Raw genomic sequence first — 18305 nt, 5'->3', positions numbered from 1 at the left:
GAAAGTGTGCAACATATAGTTTGGACCCCTGAACCAAAAGGACATTCAGACATCTTCACAAGCTTAAAACACGGACAAGTGGGTGGCCATGCACAGTCCTGGGGGACCTCCCATACAAACTAATGCATGTGTCAACGTGGTGAACATGTAAAAACAAACACAGATAGGACACAGAATGAAAAACAACAAATCTCATGTAAAATTAGGGATGTAAGACGCACTAAACTCCCAATTTTTTACTTAAAAAAAATTTTTTATACGGAAGGAGCTGCAGACAAATGACGGGAATATTCCTTTATGTCTATATACTGTTCAAAACAACCGATGTGTCTTCTTACTGAGTGACAGTGAAATTGTATTTTATCTTAAATGAATGAATGAATGAATGAATTACTATGTAAATAATTCAATTTCACAGACCATACAAATCCCACATCAAAAACTATATAAATAGAAATAAAATCTCTTTAAATAAATAAACTAAGAAGACATGGTGATGTTTGAAGTCCGACAAATGAAATCTAGAGTAGATTACGCACTAGGCCCTTTAAAATTGGCATCTGGATTCATTTTTTATATTTTAATCTTACACATTTATGTAGATTTTTAACCTCCTCCTGATGCATCGTTACATCCCCGGCACCAAGTAACATCTGTACGGTACAGGTGTCGGTTCCTATCAACACAAGGACAATTTTTGAGAAAAGATTCTGCAGGAAAATACATTCTTATGTATCTCACCTGGGGGTCCCATTGGTCCAGGGGGTCCGGGGGGGCCTGGCGGCCCCAGTGAGCCAATGGTGGGGGATCCGGGGGGACCACGGGCTCCGGGTATACCGGGTCTACCGGCGTCACCTGGACAGAGATGGACGAGAGAGTGAGCTTGGTGTACTCTTGGCTTTGGAGAGTTTTGGGTGGATAGGTGATTACATTTGTGTGTGTAAGCAAGCATCGAAATCAGTAAAGCCCAGATCAGACCAGAGATTTTTGCAATGTTTGACTCAGCAACTACTCTTTGTACTTCCGTTCTAAGTTGCGACCTTCAGGCTTTGAGCTTGCAGGTGCTCGTCGAGCCTCAGTCTATCTGCCATTTCTACCAGTTCACAGTTTGTAACGTTGAAATAAAATGGATAATGGATCATTTTATTTCTATAGTTTGTAGCTGACTTGACCAGCTGACTCCTGGCTGTTGAAACAGCTGCCGTTCCTTACATTCTGAAACCAGCCTCTGGACCAGCTGAGTCACTATAAGACCATCAGCTGGTTTGAGCTGAGACGGGCCGCTTCAGAACGATGTAACTTTTCCTGCAAAGTTCCTAAACGGTTTTGTCTTGTTGCAAATCTTTGGTCTGAGATTGGCTTAGAAGAGCTGCCGAATACCTTTAGGTCCCGGAGAGCCGTCAAATCCAGATCGACCAGGTGAGCCGGGGCCGCCGGGGAAACCGGGATCGCCCTTTGGTCCGGTGAAACCTTTAGCTCCAGGTACTCCTGGTAAACCTGGGGGGCCAGGGAGGCCAAAGCCAGGCTCGCCCTGTCACAGCCGCACACAGCCCCACACACAAACACACACACACACACACACAGGAAAACGGTTAATTCAATGTACAGTGTACAATGTACCTTGTGATAACTTTTAGCCCATAACAAGAAAACCGGGACATTTGCCAAATAAACAAGTAAAATTTGGATTCAAATTCGATAATTCAAAAATCTGATAATCTATCTATCTATCTATCTATCTATCTGTCTGTCTGTCTGTCTGTCTGTCTGTCTGTCTGTCTATCTATCTATCCATGTGTGGATCTCCCATTAGTATTAATAAAGTACCTTATCCATGCATCTATTTATCTATCTACCTTGGGTCCAGGAAATCCAGGCTGGCCAGGGAGTCCGTCTACTCCTGGTCTGCCCGGTGCTGCTGGAGCTCCTGGCTGGCCACCGATACCTGGAAATCCTGGAGGAGAAAATGGGGAGTGATTGAGGGCGGAGGAGGACAAAAAATGTGGGGTTGAACAGAGGATTTGTGAGCGGACAATAGCAGGAGAAGAAGAAGGATTAAGACGTATTGAGAGGAGGATGTGAAGGTGAAGGAGGGGGGCGCAGGGAAGAGGAGGAAAAAGCAACAGGAAGCTGAAAAATGAAGACGAAGAGGAAGAAGGATGAGCGGAAGGGTTCATTGGTGTCTTTACCTTTAGCTCCGGGGGGTCCTGGGAGTCCGATGCCTGGGAGTCCAGGGTCACCCTTCGATCCCGGTAACCCAGGGAAACCACTCTGTCCGGGCTGACCAGGGCTACCTGCCGACCAATCAGACAACAGAAACTTGTGTCACCTTACTTTCCTGGAGTCGACGCTGCAGGACTAAACAGGACAAAAAAATCCTTTACTGTAAAATAATAAGTGTGTACCTGGTGAGCCAGGCAGTCCGGGCTCCCCATCCTGTCCTCGGGGTCCCGGTAAGCCTTTCTCAGCCACCGTCAGGCCCGGTTCTCCTTTAGCACCTGCAGGGGAGACAACACCGGTTTAAAGGATCTCTATAGTATATCATCAAGAGAGAGAGAGACGGGAAAGACAAAGACTACTGGACTGTAATCCAGAGCATGTTTACATGCACACCAATATTCCACTATGAATATACAATATACTGCATTTGATAAATGTCATGAAAACATTATTTTCTGTTTGGATATTGGGAATAAAGCCTTTTTTTCCAAATTAAGCACTTTCAGATTAAGATATTTTGGTGTTGCGATGCCTAGGTGGAGGTTGCGCCCCATGTATAAAAAGGTTCAGTCCTTGTCACAGTGGCCGCAGGTTCAACTCCACCTGCGGCCCTTTGCTGCATGTCATTCTCCTTCTCTCTCCCCTTTCACATCTTCATCTTGTACTATAAAATAAAGGCCTTAATGTAGGCCTATGCAGCAAACTCGGCATCTGCGTCTCAATCAGGGTTTTTACTGCAGTTTTTGACAGTTTACGGCCTCTTGCTTGTTAAGGCCTGCTCTGTGCATTGCTATGGTTACTGTACACAAACCAACCAAGGGGGTAAGCCTCTCCTCTATAAGCGAAGCTCCCTATGGCACCATTTTGATGTTACCAACATGTTACCTGGCACTTAATATAACCAGAGTAATATTACACCACTGTACTATTGATGTGGTGTTTATTCAGCTTTACTGCAGGTTGAATAACAATAAATACTCTGATTTGGGTCGAGGGTTGTGGGTTGGGACTTGTGAAAAAGTTGTAATGTACTACCTGTGAGTGCAAAAAAATCAATAAAGAAATTGTCTTCTTACCGGGTGCACCGGGACCTCCAGGTCTTCCCGAGACGCCCTGGATACCTTTCTCTCCGTTAGGTCCTGGAGGTCCGTAGCCAGGACTCCCTGGAGGACCCCTGTCTCCTGGAATACCTGAAAGACCGGGCTCACCGGGGTTGCCTCGTTCTCCTTTCACCAGCAGAGAGCCCTGTCGAGGACATTTTAAGTTATGAAGTGGGCAATGGACAGATGGATGGATCTAAACGACAGAGCGAGGGCCACCTACAGGAGCTCCTTTGGATCCCGGAGATCCTGGCTGTCCATCGCGACCGGGCCGACCGTCCAGACCGGGGAGACCGGCGGATCCCGGGAATCCAGTGTCCCCTTTCTGTCCCCGCAAGCCGTTGACTGTAATGACATCTCCCGGGTCTCCCTTCTCTCCGGGGAACCCTGGAGAACCTTGAGGACCAGGGCGACCCTGTAGGGGAAAGCACAGACAACAAAGAAGAAAATGTAGTTGGTAAATTTAGATTTTTGTTATTCACCATAAGAGTTCAATCAAACTCAGACTCACAGCCAGGCATTTAATGCTTCCACTGGATGGACACAACTCAACTCGCGACTTGTTTGGTTTTAACACAGTGGAGCCAGGAGAGCTGCAGTTCAAGAGTTCAAGAGGTATCGCGCATAGGTCACTAAGCAACAGTGGGTTCCTGAACCCACAGGTGTGTTCTCCAGCCTCCACTGTGGTGTCAGGTTACAGCCTGTTTCTACATATTCATTACTAAGAACCTAACCACAGAAAATGGTTTCTTTTGTGGAAGAATACAATTTGGAATATTGGATTGTAGGAGTTGGACAATTGACTAGTGTGGACTTCATCGGAAAACAGGAAATAAATAGAGGTATGGATTAACACAACTTTTATGCCTTTCTGTCACATCTACTGCAGTCAGACTCTCTGTGTTCCCTCAAGAGAAATCACTGCACATGGGTAGGCAGTTTAAATGACATTTTGAACATCTTAAGAGGCTAAAAACCTGTTTAAAACGTGCCCTGTTTGAGCCTGTTGGGTGCTAACGCTAGCAAAAGGTTAACAAGGTGTTGGCATCCCTGATTGTTTTCGATTTTCTTGCTACAGACAGCACTCCAAATTTCCAGAGCTACATATTGAAATTTAATTTTAAAGCTCACATTTGAAGCTAGTAGTAGAGTAGAGTGGTAGAGAGTAGTATTGTCATTCCCCACATCCCCCAATAACTGTGATTAGAATGCCAGGTGCCATTTTAGGAGAAGTAAAAAGTACTAACAGGCGGTCCATCGGCACCAGGTGTTCCTGAAAATCCTCTGTCTCCTTTGATACCCGGGGAGCCAGGAGTTCCTGACGGAGGAGAGGGAAGGAATTACAAATGCAGTAATAATGATGATAAAATAGATTAGATTTACACTGCTTAACGTGAGAAATGATTAAAGACTGCTACAGTGAACAGGAACTTGGCAGCTCTTTTATGAAATCTACGTCCTTCCAAAGCTGTCTAGCCAAAGCTCCGACTGATGGGAAATATGTTACTGTAAGTAGGAAGGTGTTACCAGGGAATCCAGGCGGTCCGGGAGGTCCTTGGGGTCCTGGGATGCCGCTGCTGCTGCCAAAGCAGTTCACACAGGTGTCGCCCTTCTCACCTGAAACAACAACAGATCACTGACTCGGGGTCCATGTTTTCTCACGCGGTGCCCGTCTACGCCGTGCTATGCCCTACAGTCCCCTGCAGTGCCCTGCTAAGCCCTTCTACGGCCTGCTATGCCTTGTAATGCCCTGCAGTACCCTGCTACACCCTTCTATGCCCTGCAGTGCCCTGCTACATCCTGCTATGCCCTGCTACGCCGTGCAGTACCCTGCTACACCCTTCTATGCCCTGCTACACCCTTCTATGCCCTGCAGTACCCTGCTATACCCTTCTATGCCCTGCTACGCCCTTCTATGCCCTTCTATGCCTTGCAGTGCCCTGCTTCAACTTTATATGCCCTGCTACGTCCTGCTACGTCCTGCTATGCCTTGCAGTGCCCTGCAGGGCCCTGCTACATACTTCTAAGCATAAGTTAAAATCATTTTGGGCCATTATTATCACGATATTTGTCTAAAACGATGGAAAAGCTAAAGCAGATAATAAATAAATAACACTCAAAAAACAAAGTCAACTGGGTGAACTACAATCATTAGATTTGATAAAAGTCTTTTAATAAGTTTTGATGCTTGCATTAATTTTACATTTATTTGTCTCGGGTGCTGCCCAAAACGGCTTGGGTGCTGCACCTACATGTTATAACTTTAGGGAAAACCCTGGAATCCACTTCTGAATATTGTGTTATTATGATCTTATGAATCTTATGTCGAACACCAAACAATTTGTCGGGGAGAAATTTCCAATATCGGAATGAAATCATGAGAGTCTTGCTCTCCTGCCATCTCAATCGTTTGGTGTAAGGTCGTCATAAATCTCAGTCCGAGCTGTCTTACGTCGGTCTTCACCTCGCCTCGACGTTCCGGCAAAATCAAACGTGTTGGATATTGTTGTAAGTTTGAAGTCTTGGTAGTTAAATGTTCTCGTCTGAGACTAAAAACTCAGTGACGTTATGGCCGATTGTCTTTAGATGTAGATGAGGGAAACTCAGGACGACACAATCTTATCTGAGCATGGTCATACTGAGAAATCCAGAGAGAGTTGTGTGAAGCTGATAGTTTTAATTAGCTTCGTAGCAACTCATTTGGCAACGGCTTGAATGTAACGGAAGTTTATTAATGTCAAAGTTACGCATTAAAGCTATTGTTCTGACCAATTGCATAGGAGTTTAGGAAATATGTTTAAATACCCATCTGGCCAATGATGTGAATGTCATGTGACTTGCGACTCTTGACTGGACCGAATAAACCGAACTACAGATGTGAAGCACCCATACTTTATACTGAGCCATCATATCTTGAACACCAGCATCCCTGTGTTCTCTCACCTTTCTGCCCCGTCTCTCCTGGATAACCCGTCTCTCCCTGCACCCCGGGACGCCCGGGCTCGCCTGCAATGCAGTCTTGCCCTGGTGTGGAAAAGCCAGGAGGCCCGGGGGGCCCCGGTGGCCCCTGGCCACCAGGAGTCCCTGAACGCCCAGGGGGACCTGGCAAAGACAGGCCTGGAGAGCCAAGGTCTCCCTTCTGACCTCTCTCTCCAGGGAAGCCTGGGGGGCCGGGCGGACCATTACCACCGCTAGATGGAAGTCCCGGAGGTCCTGGAGGTCCTGACAAACCTGAAGGAGACAGGACCAGAACCAGTTAAAAACTCACTTATTTAGAGCGGAAAATAACTGTGACTTTCATATTTGATTCATTTGCCAGTTTATTAAGTCATTTGAGTTCTCCAAACAAAACACAAGAACCCAAAATGTGTTTTGGAGTCATTTAATTAGAAATCACCTTTCAGAGCCACAGAATTAATAAAAAAGTAATATTAGCCCCTTAGCAAACCATAAGCTTGTTAGCTAGCCTGCGGTTTAGAGGGGCCAATCCTACATCAGATCTGCAAGAAAGGTCCCTGTAGTCAGGGTCAAGCATGAGGAGTGGGGGGTGCTTATGGTTAAAAACATGGGGGTTTAACATAGGGGGGGGGTGTACTTATGCCCCCTGTATTTTAACATAGGGGGTGTATATTTATTCCCCCTGTATTTTAACATAGGGGGGTGTATACTTATGCCCCTGTATTTTAACATAGGGGGGTGTATACTTATGCCCCTGTATTTTAACATAGGGGGTGTATACTTATGACCCTGTATTTTAACATAGGGGGTGTATACTTATGACCCCTGCATTTTAACACAAGGGGTGGTGTATACTTATACCCCTGTATTTTAAGGAAGAACATTTATTTATGTACAATACATTATTCATTCACAAAGAAAATTAGTGTCCTTAAAAGGTTGGATATTTCCTTTTTTTTAAATGAAGGCATTAAGATCTATTTATAAAACATGATTTTTTTATTCCTCTTTTTAGTCAACTTAAGCTTGGGTATGTAAACTTGTGAGCACCACTGTATATTTGAAGGATTTGTGTCTGTGTCAGGAGGTTTACCTGGTAGTCCTCTGTCCCCTTTGCTCCCCGGGGTGCCGGGGAACCCTGGCTCGCCCTTAGGGCCGACCCCACCCGCTGTCTGCCCGCCGATCACCTGAAGGCACGACCAGGCAGAAAGCACGTTCACAAGACACGCAAGCTCCTTTTTCTAATGCAACTCAGACGTTATTTGTTTATTTTACTAAGAAAGAAAAATAAAATAAAGTCACACTATTAATATACAACATGAATCTTTATGTATGTAGAAAGAAATCTTATAAATTTAAAGGAGACAGATGCAGATCATCAGTTATCTTTCTTTTTTTAATGTTTTCCACTTTTCATGGCTCAGTTTTCAATTACAAATTACTCTATAAGTTTGCATTACCAGGTGCTAGACAAACATAAATAAATGACAATATGAAAGAGATGAAAAGAGAAGCTTGATGGAGAGGAATGTCTCCACCTAGTGGTCAGGAAGATGTAGCGCCCAGAGAAGCCACTTACCTGATTAAAAGTCAAAAAAGTCAAACTCAAGGCCCACGGGCCAAATTGCTCTCAGATCAAAGACGTTTTAACGCTTCTTTTGACATTTTTGGCGCTTTTGTCTTGGCGTTGCTGACCTTTTTAGGGTTTAATGGTCGACCAAATTGTAAAGGAGAGGACTTTATGAGACATGCAATAATACAGTCAAATATATCTGACTTCCTCAATTAGGGCTGGGCAATATATCGTTATTATGTCGATATAGATATATGAGGATAGATCAAATCATCGTCTTAAATCATAATATCAACAGTTTCTGGTTTTGAAGGCTGCGTTAAAGTTAAGTGATGTACATTTCTAGCTGATTTATTATTGGCCTTTACCCACTTAGTCATTGCATCCACATTATTGGTGATTATTAATCAGAACTCTCATCGTGTTAATGTTTTGTGAAAGCACCAATAGTCAACTCTACAATATCGCCGCAATGTCGACATCGACATATTTGGTTAAAAATATCGTGATATTTGATTTTCCCACATCGCCCAGCCCTATTTTTGATTAAATTAAAGCATGTTAACCAACTCCATTGTCCGGCCCCTTGACGGGATTCTGATTTTCCAGTGTTGCCCTTCGTAGAGTTAAGTATTTTCTTTCCTTTATTAACTTATTAACGTCATATTTTAATTGCCAAGTAGAGTTTAATTTTATTAGTTTTGTCCACTATCTGCTATCTTCTACTACGGCCTTTCTCCAGAATACATGCAGAGTGGAGAAAGTCATCCTGGAGGAAACTTAGCAGATAGAGAAGAAGAAAAGCTATAAGTGGAGCTTGAGTTAAGAGTTGTTAAATATACTGTAGAATACACACCACTCCTGGTGGGCCTTGGATTCCTTTATCACCTTTAAATCCCTAAATGAAATAAAAAGAAGAGCGGGACAGGGGCAAGTTATCAAAAACAATAACATCATCTAAGGACTAGCTGAATATGGTTTTAAAAGATGTAGAAAACCCACTCTCTCTCCATCCCTGCCTGCAGGGCCTGGCAAGCCTGAGCCTCCCTTGGGCCCCTGATGGTGAACAAAAGGAAGGAGAGAAAAGAAAGTTAGACACAAGAGTAAAAAAAAAAAAAGTGTTATGTTATGAATTAGTGTGGTTTGCTGGCAGAACTCACGGGGTAGCCTGGAGTCCCGGGATCGCCATCTTTGCCTGGTTTGCCCTGCAGATAGAAGGAAAGGGTTCAGCTCATTTCAATTTGATTTATGAATTCATAAAAAGAGTTATCTCGAGACACTTTACAGATAGAGGGGGTAGGTTTGAGGTCCAGACGGACAATCATGTTCTTTTTTTTTTTTTTAACATCAAGCATTAAGATGCGTGTGTCGTCTTGTTGTGCGTCTATGTTTTGAAGTTTAGACCTTAAAAGTGAGGATATTTTTGAAAAGTGGGGATAGCTTTGCCTATCACATGCCTTCAAAAAGCTGTTTAAATGTCAGGATTTGGATTTTAGTGTTCCTGTTAAAGCCTCAGTACGCTTCCAATAAAGTGACAACATTTTGTACAAATATGTCAAAAATATGAACAAAAACAGCCCGCCATTGTAGCTCCGTCACGGCTGCATCCCAACACTTTTGTGAGTCTTTGTACAGATTCAATGCAACTAATTGTACAAAGAGGGACATCAGTGCATGGTTTCAGACAGTCACTCTATGAAGGAATTCATGGGAAATTCATGTCCAAAAGTTACTACAAACTGTTGGAGTTCATCAGTATCTCCACTCCACTAGTTCCAACGTAAAGAAAAAGAAATTGCTTTTATTTAAAAGATTGTTTTTTTAGCATGTTAGACCTCTATTGACAGGTCATCGTAGACATGAAAGAGGAGAGAGAGGGGGAACAAACCTGCAGACGCTGCGGCAAGAACTGAAATGTTCATGTACATATGCTGTATTTATATAGCGCTTTTTCTAGTCTAGTCTACTACTCAAAGCTCTTTTGCATCATACAATAGGAACCATTCAACATTCACATACATTCATACACAGGCAGCGCGCAGCATTGAGGGCTACTTGGGGTTCAGTGTCTTGCCCAAGGACACTTCGACATGGGACTACAGGAGGCGTATTCTCTACCGGGGGAGCTACCCGAGCGCCCCAGAAAAGAAAGTGCTTTTAGAAGATTCAATAAAGTACTTTAAAGCAAACTAAGGTGTTTAGAATAGAAAAAAAGAGTCCAAATTGTCCTACTAAGTACATTTATGTATCTGTTTATGTGGAATCTGTCCTTACTCGTTTGCCTGGTTCTCCTGGTTCTCCCTTGTCTCCTTTCTGGCCACCTGCGGGACCCTACAACAACAACAACACCAACAACAACATCAACAACAACAACAACAACAACAACAACAACAACAACAACATCAACAACATGGCTGGTCAAAACAGTACAGGGCTTTTTCTGTATCTCTGTGATGCGGAGCTCTTTCGACAACACTACGATGTTCCCGGGTGGGGAAGAGATACTTACAGGTGGTCCTGTATAGCCGGGGTCACCTCGGGGACCTGGAAGACCTGGATCACCCTACAAGGAAAACATTTAGAGTTTCAACCAAACTATTTGACTGATTAGAAGTGCCCTCCAATGACGAATAGCTGAGCTTTACTGGTTGCTGATGGAACCTACAACGCGGGGTTTAACTACAATAAAAATGCTAATTAGAGATTTATAAGTACAGTTCTGGTCCCTGTCCTCAGATCTTTTGTGATATAATATCACAACAGGCAATTATATCAATATCAATGATAAAACATCATCAGGACATAAACACTTCCAAAAACAACGATGTAACTCATTCCTGCGCTGTTAGGGTTAGGGTTAGGGAATTTGTAGTCTTCATGCATCGTCCAACACTCACAATATTGGCAAAGCAAAGTAACAAAATATCTAATAAGTGTCTGACTAGTCTGTAAATATAGAGAGAGTGGGTTAGACGGAGCAACAGGTGTAGAAATGGTCTGCTGCCATCACGGGGCTGAAGTGAAAGATGCAGCATCAACAGTTTCTACAGGACAGACGCACACATGTCGAGCCATGGATCGTTTATTTATTAATTTGGCATGAACCCTGATGGAAATATTTATTTCATTTTACATTAGTTTACATTTTCTCATGTTAATCCGGTTAACCGATAGGTTGGTTAGCCTATTTAAAGTCCATTAGAGCTATTTAACCCAGCATCTTCTGCAGTGTCATCAGATTAGATCCATCTAGGGCTGCAATTGAGGATTATTTTCATTCTCGACATGACTCAAAATGAATCGGCAACTATCAAAATAGTAGCCGATTCATTTGATAATTGACGATAATTGACTTCTCAGCAGTGGAAACCCTACTTCAATACAACTGTAAGGTAGCCTACTTTAATCGAGTGTTATGGCCGGCAGTGTTACCTTGTCTCCTCTCTGAATCTCCGTCTCAGGCGGCTTCTTCTGTTCCCCGACTTGCCCGGGAGGACCAGGAGGTCCTGGCATACCAGTCTCACCCTGTGTTCACACACACACACACACACACACACACACACACACACACACACACACACACACACACGCCAGATTAAGGGTTGAATAAGGGCTTGCATGCTAAGTAACTAGGACTACAGTTGAAAATTAGCCAACTGGCTAACACTGGCACATTAACAGATATGTTGATTAATGTTCATTGTCCTAATCAAATAATTTAAATCTATTAATACTTTTCCCATGGGAAGCGATTGTGGGCGCAATCCCGTAAAACTGTCACATTGGTGCTCATCACACACACACGCCCGCTGAAAGAGTCGAATTGTCTTGAACCTTTTCCTACGCGGGTGACACGTAGTTCAAATCAATAAACAAGAGACTGAGTCTCGCTGTTTGGGAGTTTCCTTCAAAATAAACACTTATCAGGACATAGACAGCAGGGCTTTTGCTTGTCAGAACATTATCACAAAACTGGGTTTATTGGGTAATGCCAGTAATCATGACTATGCTAATTTAGCTAGATATAAGATACCGCGGTCAGCTAATCCCATTCAGTTGTACGGATCCAGTAGTGCACAGAATCTCCATTGTTAGAAGATGCTAATCAAGCTGTTACACAGGAATTAGTACCCTCTCTCCTTTGGGTCCTTGGAAGTTCAATCCCATGTTCCCCTGTTGGAGAAAGCAAGAAGACAACAAGCTCTCAGTTACTTAGCTGTCAACCGGAATGCGAAAATGACAAAGAGGATTCATTTAGAGAGAATGCAACGTCATCCCGTCTATGTGAAATCTGTTTTCTATTGACTCCTGAATGTTTAGACCCACCTTTGGTCCGGGAGGTCCTGGAGGACCTGGACGACCCTGAAAAAAAAACACTGTGTTCACTTCAACATCTTTCATGGTTCAGTTGGTTATTCAAAAAAACATGTATGTAAAACACAGGGTACAAGCGGCCGAAAGGAGCCAGTTGAGGTGGTTCGGGCATCTGGTAATGATGCCTCCTGGGCGCCTCCCTAAGGAAGTGGTCCAGGCACGTCCAGCTGGGAGGAGGCCTCGGGGAAGACCCAGGACTAGGTGGAGACATTATATCTCCAACCTGGTCTGGGAACACCTCGGGGTCCCGCAGTCGGAGCTGGTTGATGTGGCTCGGGAAAGGGAAGTTTGGGGCCCCCTACTGGAGCTGCTGCCCCCGCAACCCAATACTGGATAAGCGGATGAAGATGGATGGATGTATATGACTATATATGAAACACAAAGTTTTCTTCCTTCATTACCTCATAGCCTCTGGGTCCCGGAGGGCCGACTGGACCTTGCAAACCCGCGGGTCCGGTAGCTCCCTGTTTCACGAACACGCACAGAAGAAACATACGTACTTTAAGGAATACCTTCCTGTGAAAATGAGTCCTTTACGAGCATTTATGGCTAGAAATATTCACACAGTATAGTGTCAGTTGGCTATTGTTAGTTGGCATAAGAGATGGAGATTCACATGGATTTCACGCCTCACGTGTGCTCTGAAAGATGAACGGGGTTTACGCTATATGTTTGGCAATAATCACAAATATAGTTGAGATAAATACATGAGGCCTTTTCTGTGTATATTTGACATTTGTCAATTCAGAGCCAGGAATATAACTCTTTCTAATATTTCAGCAAATAAAGTTAAAGATTAGGTGTGTCCATCTGTGTTAAACTAAACGTAACACATGGTTTCCCCCTTGAGTGGTTTTCTCAGTTCAGTTAAGGTCATTTTGGCTAAAATAAAACTGCATAGTTCCCCTTTAAGGTCGGAGTAATCCTCTTTATTTTAGCCGTCTGACAGCATGACTTCTGTTCTCAGCATGTTCCAGATCTTCATTGACGCTAAAGTCCGTTATGCAGACCCAAGACCCAAATTTGGCCTGACATATTTTGTATCTTTTTACATTTTGGTATCTTTGTTAATACAGTTTAACTCGAGTTTGAACAAAGTTTTGGGTTTTAAAGTGGAGTAAAACAGTTTTTTAGAGGTTAAAATACACGTAGAAACTCACAGGAGCTCCAGGTAATCCGGGCAATCCAACCGCTCCGGTCTCTCCAAAACGATTGGTGGAGATCACATCACCCGGGTCGCCCTGTGGACCAGAAACACACAATGAGATATCAGTGGCATGTGGTCAACAAGCAAAGAAGCATCCGCTATTTACAACACTGCTTCCCAGTCTGTTATGCCGATCGCTGATCAAATAAACAGTGCCATCTTGTGGAAAACACTAACAATCCAACTGGACCGTTTTCTATATTATACATAGCTATACTGTGTATTATTAACCAAAGAACAGCTGATAAAACAGAGGGAGAATTTAGTGTATGTTTACAATAATGACAGCATTAACAAAAAAAACTAAAACATTTGCAAAAATGTCAGTAAAAACTCGAGCCTGAAACACTGCCGACTCTAATACAGTGCAGTATACATATCTAATACACAGTAATACTACGCCAAGAGAATAAGACATATACCCAAACGTTGTTTTTATCTGCTATTATTACATTGCAGAAGATGAAGATCACCAACAAGTAACACATTCTGTTCCATATTGTTTGCATGTTGGATATGTTTCTTCATGCTTTAATTATATTAATATTATAAATGCAGTCCATGTACTGCCACATATCTTCCTTAATAAGCTCTATGTGCCCCGTTTGTATGACTTGTATACATGTCCCACTAAACACTTACCTTTTGTCCCGGCAGACCAGGTGGACCCTAGGACGCAGAAAAAGACGAAAATGTAACAAAAATATAGATAACAAACAAAGTTAAGTGTGATTTATGGTTGTGCAGAGGCTCCAGTTTTACTTGTGTATGTGTCGTCTCTGCTAAGAAAACAGCAGGGCCGGGGTGTGTGTGTGTGTGTGTGTGTGTGTGTGTGTGTGTGTGTGTGTGTGTGTGTGTGTGTGTGTGTGTGTGTGTGTGTGTGTGTGTGTGTGTGTGTGTGTGTGTGTGTGTGTGTGTGTGTGTCCTCCTCTCCATTGCTCTTTTCTCTTCAACGCTGCAAACTCACCGGCCGTCCTTGCTGTCCGGGGATTCCTGAACTTCCTGGGAAACCCCTTTCACCCTGGAGAGAAGAGGAACACATGTAACACACGTGTGGTACGCACAGTACACACAAAAATATATTAAAAAGGGTCAAGAAAAAATTAGGAATTTGACCTTGAGTTAAGCCTTTGTCACAGCCCATTAAATTACAGAGTGTATGTAATTCACCGGCATTTGTTTTAATTGCCGTTTTTATTCTATTTTTCATTTTTACGAACGATTTTTCATCAGATTTTCATCAGCTTTTCATCAGCTTTTCATCAGCTTTTCATCAGCCTACCTTTGTTCCGTTGCATCCCGCCAATCCTCTCGGGCCCGGAGGTCCGTCCTGCCCGGGCAGACCCTGAGGACACACACGGTAAACAGGAAGTTACATCACAGGTGCCACCTGGGTGTTTTTGCAAAGTAGTGTGGTCTTATATAATTTAATGCTTAACCCCTGAAACCAAATGAATTGCTCTTTCCTAACGTCTTTTAAGAGTTGATGTTTTTTACCTTGCTTTTATGATCTTACCTGTAGCACTTTGAGATTTGTTAGAATGTAAAGTGCAATACAAATAAAAATGTATTATTATTATTATTATTAATATAAATCTTCTGTACTCTTTTACATCCTTGATTTTATTTTATTTTTTCGATGTAGGGGGAAAACCTACCGGAAGTCCTGGCGTTCCTGGAAATCCTGGCAGTCCAGACGGGCCCTGTTGGGAGGGAAAAAAGAAAAGCAAATCAGTAATGTGTAAAAGATAAAAGCTGCAGTAAAAGTCAAAGAGCTCCTTCATAACTTCATGCAGTGGGTTGTCAAGATGAGGTGAAATGTGGCCATCTGCTGGCCAGAGGAGGGAATTACAACCTAAAATCCTTCAGCGTTAAGACAGACGTTTTTGGAAAATTCAGCCAGAAAAACGAACCAAACTGAAGTTAAATTGTTATTTATAATATTAGATGGGAGATTAGTCTGAAATGAGGAGAATAAATGAATGTAAACCTGGTCAAAGAGAGACTTTCTCTCAGTGTTTCTCTGAAAGTGTCTCCCTGCTTTATGCTGGAAAAAGAGACAGAGACAAAATAAAGCATGTACTTACTCTTATTCCTTTTGGACCAGATGGTCCTTGAGCTCCGTCACTTCCCTGAGAAGAAGAACCGACAGAACGCAGGATTAGACGAATCATCTTCGTTTATTAAGATTAAAGTTTGGGGCCCTTCCTCCTTTTAATGACCAGGACAGCTAGGTGGGAAAACTGGGAAATCAGGTCCGTCAAATCCAAATTATGCATTAAAGTCATAAAAGATGACATTAAAGATGTTGATACCAAAACTCAACTTACACTTGAAATGGAATCCAACCCGGATTATAAGACCACACATGGCATTTAATCAGCACATTACTTTAAAGCAGAGATAATCAACACGGGGTCCAGATAAATTGGCTTATTAGTGCAAGAAAATGTAATTTACACGTTGGAAATAAGCTTTCTATATCTCTATGGTAGCCATAGAGTTAGGCTGAAGGATCCATTGCAAGTCATTTTTATCCATGCGGCCCAATATAATGCAACATCATTTAATACAGTATGTGTAGCAGGGGGTCTCTACTCCGTCTCTCTTTTAGCTAAGGGGTCCTTGGCCTAAAACACGTTGAAGACCCCTGTTTTTTAGCATATTAGACCTAGATTTTCTAACTATTACATGGAGTAAGCTTAAAAAACTGTACTACTTCTAACTCGATTAGAAGGTTTTACTTCTCTACTTTCCAACTTTTCGCTCATCCAGTCCAGTTAAAACCTCTTTCAAATGGACCCCCAAGGCAAGGCGAGGCAGCTTTATTTGTAGAGCACATTTCAGCAACAGGGCAATTCACAAAATCAGTTAGAAAAACAGTTAAAAAAATTAAAACCGATAAAACACATGAATTAACAGTTAAAAATAAAAACATTAAGACACATAAAACACAAGAGGCTACGTTCAGGTGTCTTATCCATGGCGTAAACCATGTCTTCCAAAAAGTTGTATCTAATTTTTTAATGTATTTGTTTTTTAATTTATTCATTTAATTTAAAAAAAATTGCATTTTTTTAGCAAAATTTCTTTTTTTCTTCTTTTTTTTTGCCTTTATGAAGATGAAAACAGTTCTCCTACATCGAGCGCTTTTTTGACAGCCGACCAATAACAAGCGGAGTAGCCAGACCTGTCGTTTCCATAACAACAAAAATTGGGAGTGGGAGCACAGAGAGTTGTATAATATTACCAGGTGCTGCCTGCACCGCTCTCTCTCTCTCTGTTCTTTCTCTAGCTCGCTCCACCGCTTTGTTTTATCTAATGGCTCCACATGGCGCTCTAGGATGCTGTTGTTATAGCAACAAAAGACGCTCTAGGATGCTGTTGTTACAGCAACAAAAGATGCTCTAGGATGCTGTTGTTATAGCAGCAAAAGACGCTCTAGGATAGTGTTGTTATAGCAACAAAAGACGCTCTAGGCTGCTTTTTGGAATCAAATGCTGTTTTTTTTACTGCAAAAGTAGCCTGGTCAACTTTTTGTGTGGCCCACCTTCTCTCCTCTGGCTCCGATCGGGCCCTCCGGTCCGGGGAACCCGGGGACTCCTGGCTGTCCCGTGAGACCTGGAAAGCCCCGCTCGCCCTGTACACAGTCGCACACATACAGTAAACACATGTAAACAAACATATGTATACAAAACATGTTCTTCCATCCATCTTCCAGAGGCTAGTCTGGATTCTTTTAGGGTTGTTTCAGGTTCTTCTAAAGCCCCAGTGTGGAGGAGTACCGACTCGACCGCTCCGCTAACGGCCTGATGTGGACCGAGGCAGCAGCTAAACAGGTTTTAGACACCTAAAAAAAGGATATTTCACCACTTTATCTGTCCTTCAAGGCGGGGAACTGAAGTCCGTTACCTCTTTCCTCTTAAAAGCACCAGACGGCTTCGATGAAAACATCATTTTACCTCGCAGAACACGGGTGGGCTGGGCTTCACCTTTATCGATTGATTTTAACAAGTCTCGTTCTTAGAGATTCTTGATTTCTTTGAGGGGGGGGGGGGGGGGGGGGGGGGGGGGGGGGGAATTGAAACGGGTCACATGTAAGGGTGTGTAATTCAAGCTCTACGGATTCAAAATCGATGAATAGAATTCAAAAAATCAATTGGTATTGATTGTTTTATAATGACGTGTATACTATCACATGGGAAAAGAAACTACATTTACATACTGTGGCTTGTTTTTTAATAATTTTCTGAATAACGCAGTCCCTGTCGCATGCTTATTTCAAATAAGAGGAACGTTTTATTTCAATTCAATGGTGATTTACACTTTTACAAGTTTTTTTTACAAGTTTTTTAAAATGATGCCCCAACAAGCGTCTGGCTGCAATGGAAAACCAACCTTGCGTGTGTTAAATCTGGAACCGATGATCGGATTTGAAAACAAAACTTCCAAAGTCGGAACCGGTTCTCGATGCCCAAACCTAACCTTCAATTATAATGTTCATATAGGTGTCTAAAACAAGTTTAGCTGCTGCCTTTATCCACATCAGGACGCTAGCTTAGCTTCCGCGTCGGTACTCCTGCCTGCTCCTCCAACCTCCGTCTGCTGTAGTTAACACACTGACTATGGAGAAGCAACTCGGACAACCACACTTGAAAAGATTCCCAAAATATCCCTTTAAAATACATACACTGATGATGTCTTTAATACAAATACTAGTACCAACTTATATCTGCTCACGACTACTTTATAATGCGTTATAAACCATTTATATAATGTTAAAGTGTCCAATGTGTAGATAGATGGATGGATAGATAGATAGATAGATAGATAGATAGATAGATAGATAGATAGATAGATAGATAGATAGATA

General features: G+C 42.7%; 1 protein-coding gene and 1 long non-coding RNA gene across 3 annotated transcripts in view; one reads left to right on the top strand and one right to left on the bottom strand.

Annotated features, from left to right (window-relative positions):
• Window positions 1-18305, bottom strand: part of col4a5 (collagen, type IV, alpha 5 (Alport syndrome)) — a 51743-nt gene that overhangs the window by 29417 nt on the left and 4021 nt on the right. For both annotated transcript variants that reach the window (XM_034901112.1, XM_034901113.1), the window contains exons 2-28: window positions 16983-17074; window positions 15520-15564; window positions 15091-15135; window positions 14715-14777; window positions 14400-14453; window positions 14075-14101; window positions 13386-13466; window positions 12627-12689; window positions 12178-12213; window positions 11983-12024; window positions 11284-11376; window positions 10361-10414; window positions 10126-10182; window positions 9012-9056; window positions 8854-8907; window positions 8708-8749; window positions 7372-7465; window positions 6264-6551; window positions 4848-4937; window positions 4568-4638; window positions 3544-3735; window positions 3297-3465; window positions 2406-2498; window positions 2190-2294; window positions 1857-1954; window positions 1381-1531; window positions 742-855 (exon numbers count right to left, since the gene is read on the bottom strand). In XM_034901112.1, coding sequence (XP_034757003.1) covers window positions 742-855; window positions 1381-1531; window positions 1857-1954; window positions 2190-2294; window positions 2406-2498; window positions 3297-3465; window positions 3544-3735; window positions 4568-4638; window positions 4848-4937; window positions 6264-6551; window positions 7372-7465; window positions 8708-8749; window positions 8854-8907; window positions 9012-9056; window positions 10126-10182; window positions 10361-10414; window positions 11284-11376; window positions 11983-12024; window positions 12178-12213; window positions 12627-12689; window positions 13386-13466; window positions 14075-14101; window positions 14400-14453; window positions 14715-14777; window positions 15091-15135; window positions 15520-15564; window positions 16983-17074 — 2358 coding nt within the window. The remainder of the gene's footprint in view (window positions 1-741; window positions 856-1380; window positions 1532-1856; window positions 1955-2189; window positions 2295-2405; window positions 2499-3296; window positions 3466-3543; window positions 3736-4567; window positions 4639-4847; window positions 4938-6263; window positions 6552-7371; window positions 7466-8707; window positions 8750-8853; window positions 8908-9011; window positions 9057-10125; window positions 10183-10360; window positions 10415-11283; window positions 11377-11982; window positions 12025-12177; window positions 12214-12626; window positions 12690-13385; window positions 13467-14074; window positions 14102-14399; window positions 14454-14714; window positions 14778-15090; window positions 15136-15519; window positions 15565-16982; window positions 17075-18305) is intronic.
• Window positions 5931-16068, top strand: LOC117962075. The gene is made up of 3 exons (XR_004660566.1): window positions 5931-6046; window positions 6196-6197; window positions 15960-16068. It is a non-coding gene; the product is annotated as an uncharacterized LOC117962075 (long non-coding RNA).

This window comes from Etheostoma cragini, chromosome 19, assembly GCF_013103735.1.
Source record: "Etheostoma cragini isolate CJK2018 chromosome 19, CSU_Ecrag_1.0, whole genome shotgun sequence".
Classification (NCBI taxonomy): domain Eukaryota; kingdom Metazoa; phylum Chordata; class Actinopteri; order Perciformes; family Percidae; genus Etheostoma; species Etheostoma cragini.
The sequence above is the reverse complement of the archived record's forward strand: the minus strand, read 5'-3'. Positions and strand labels throughout refer to the sequence as shown.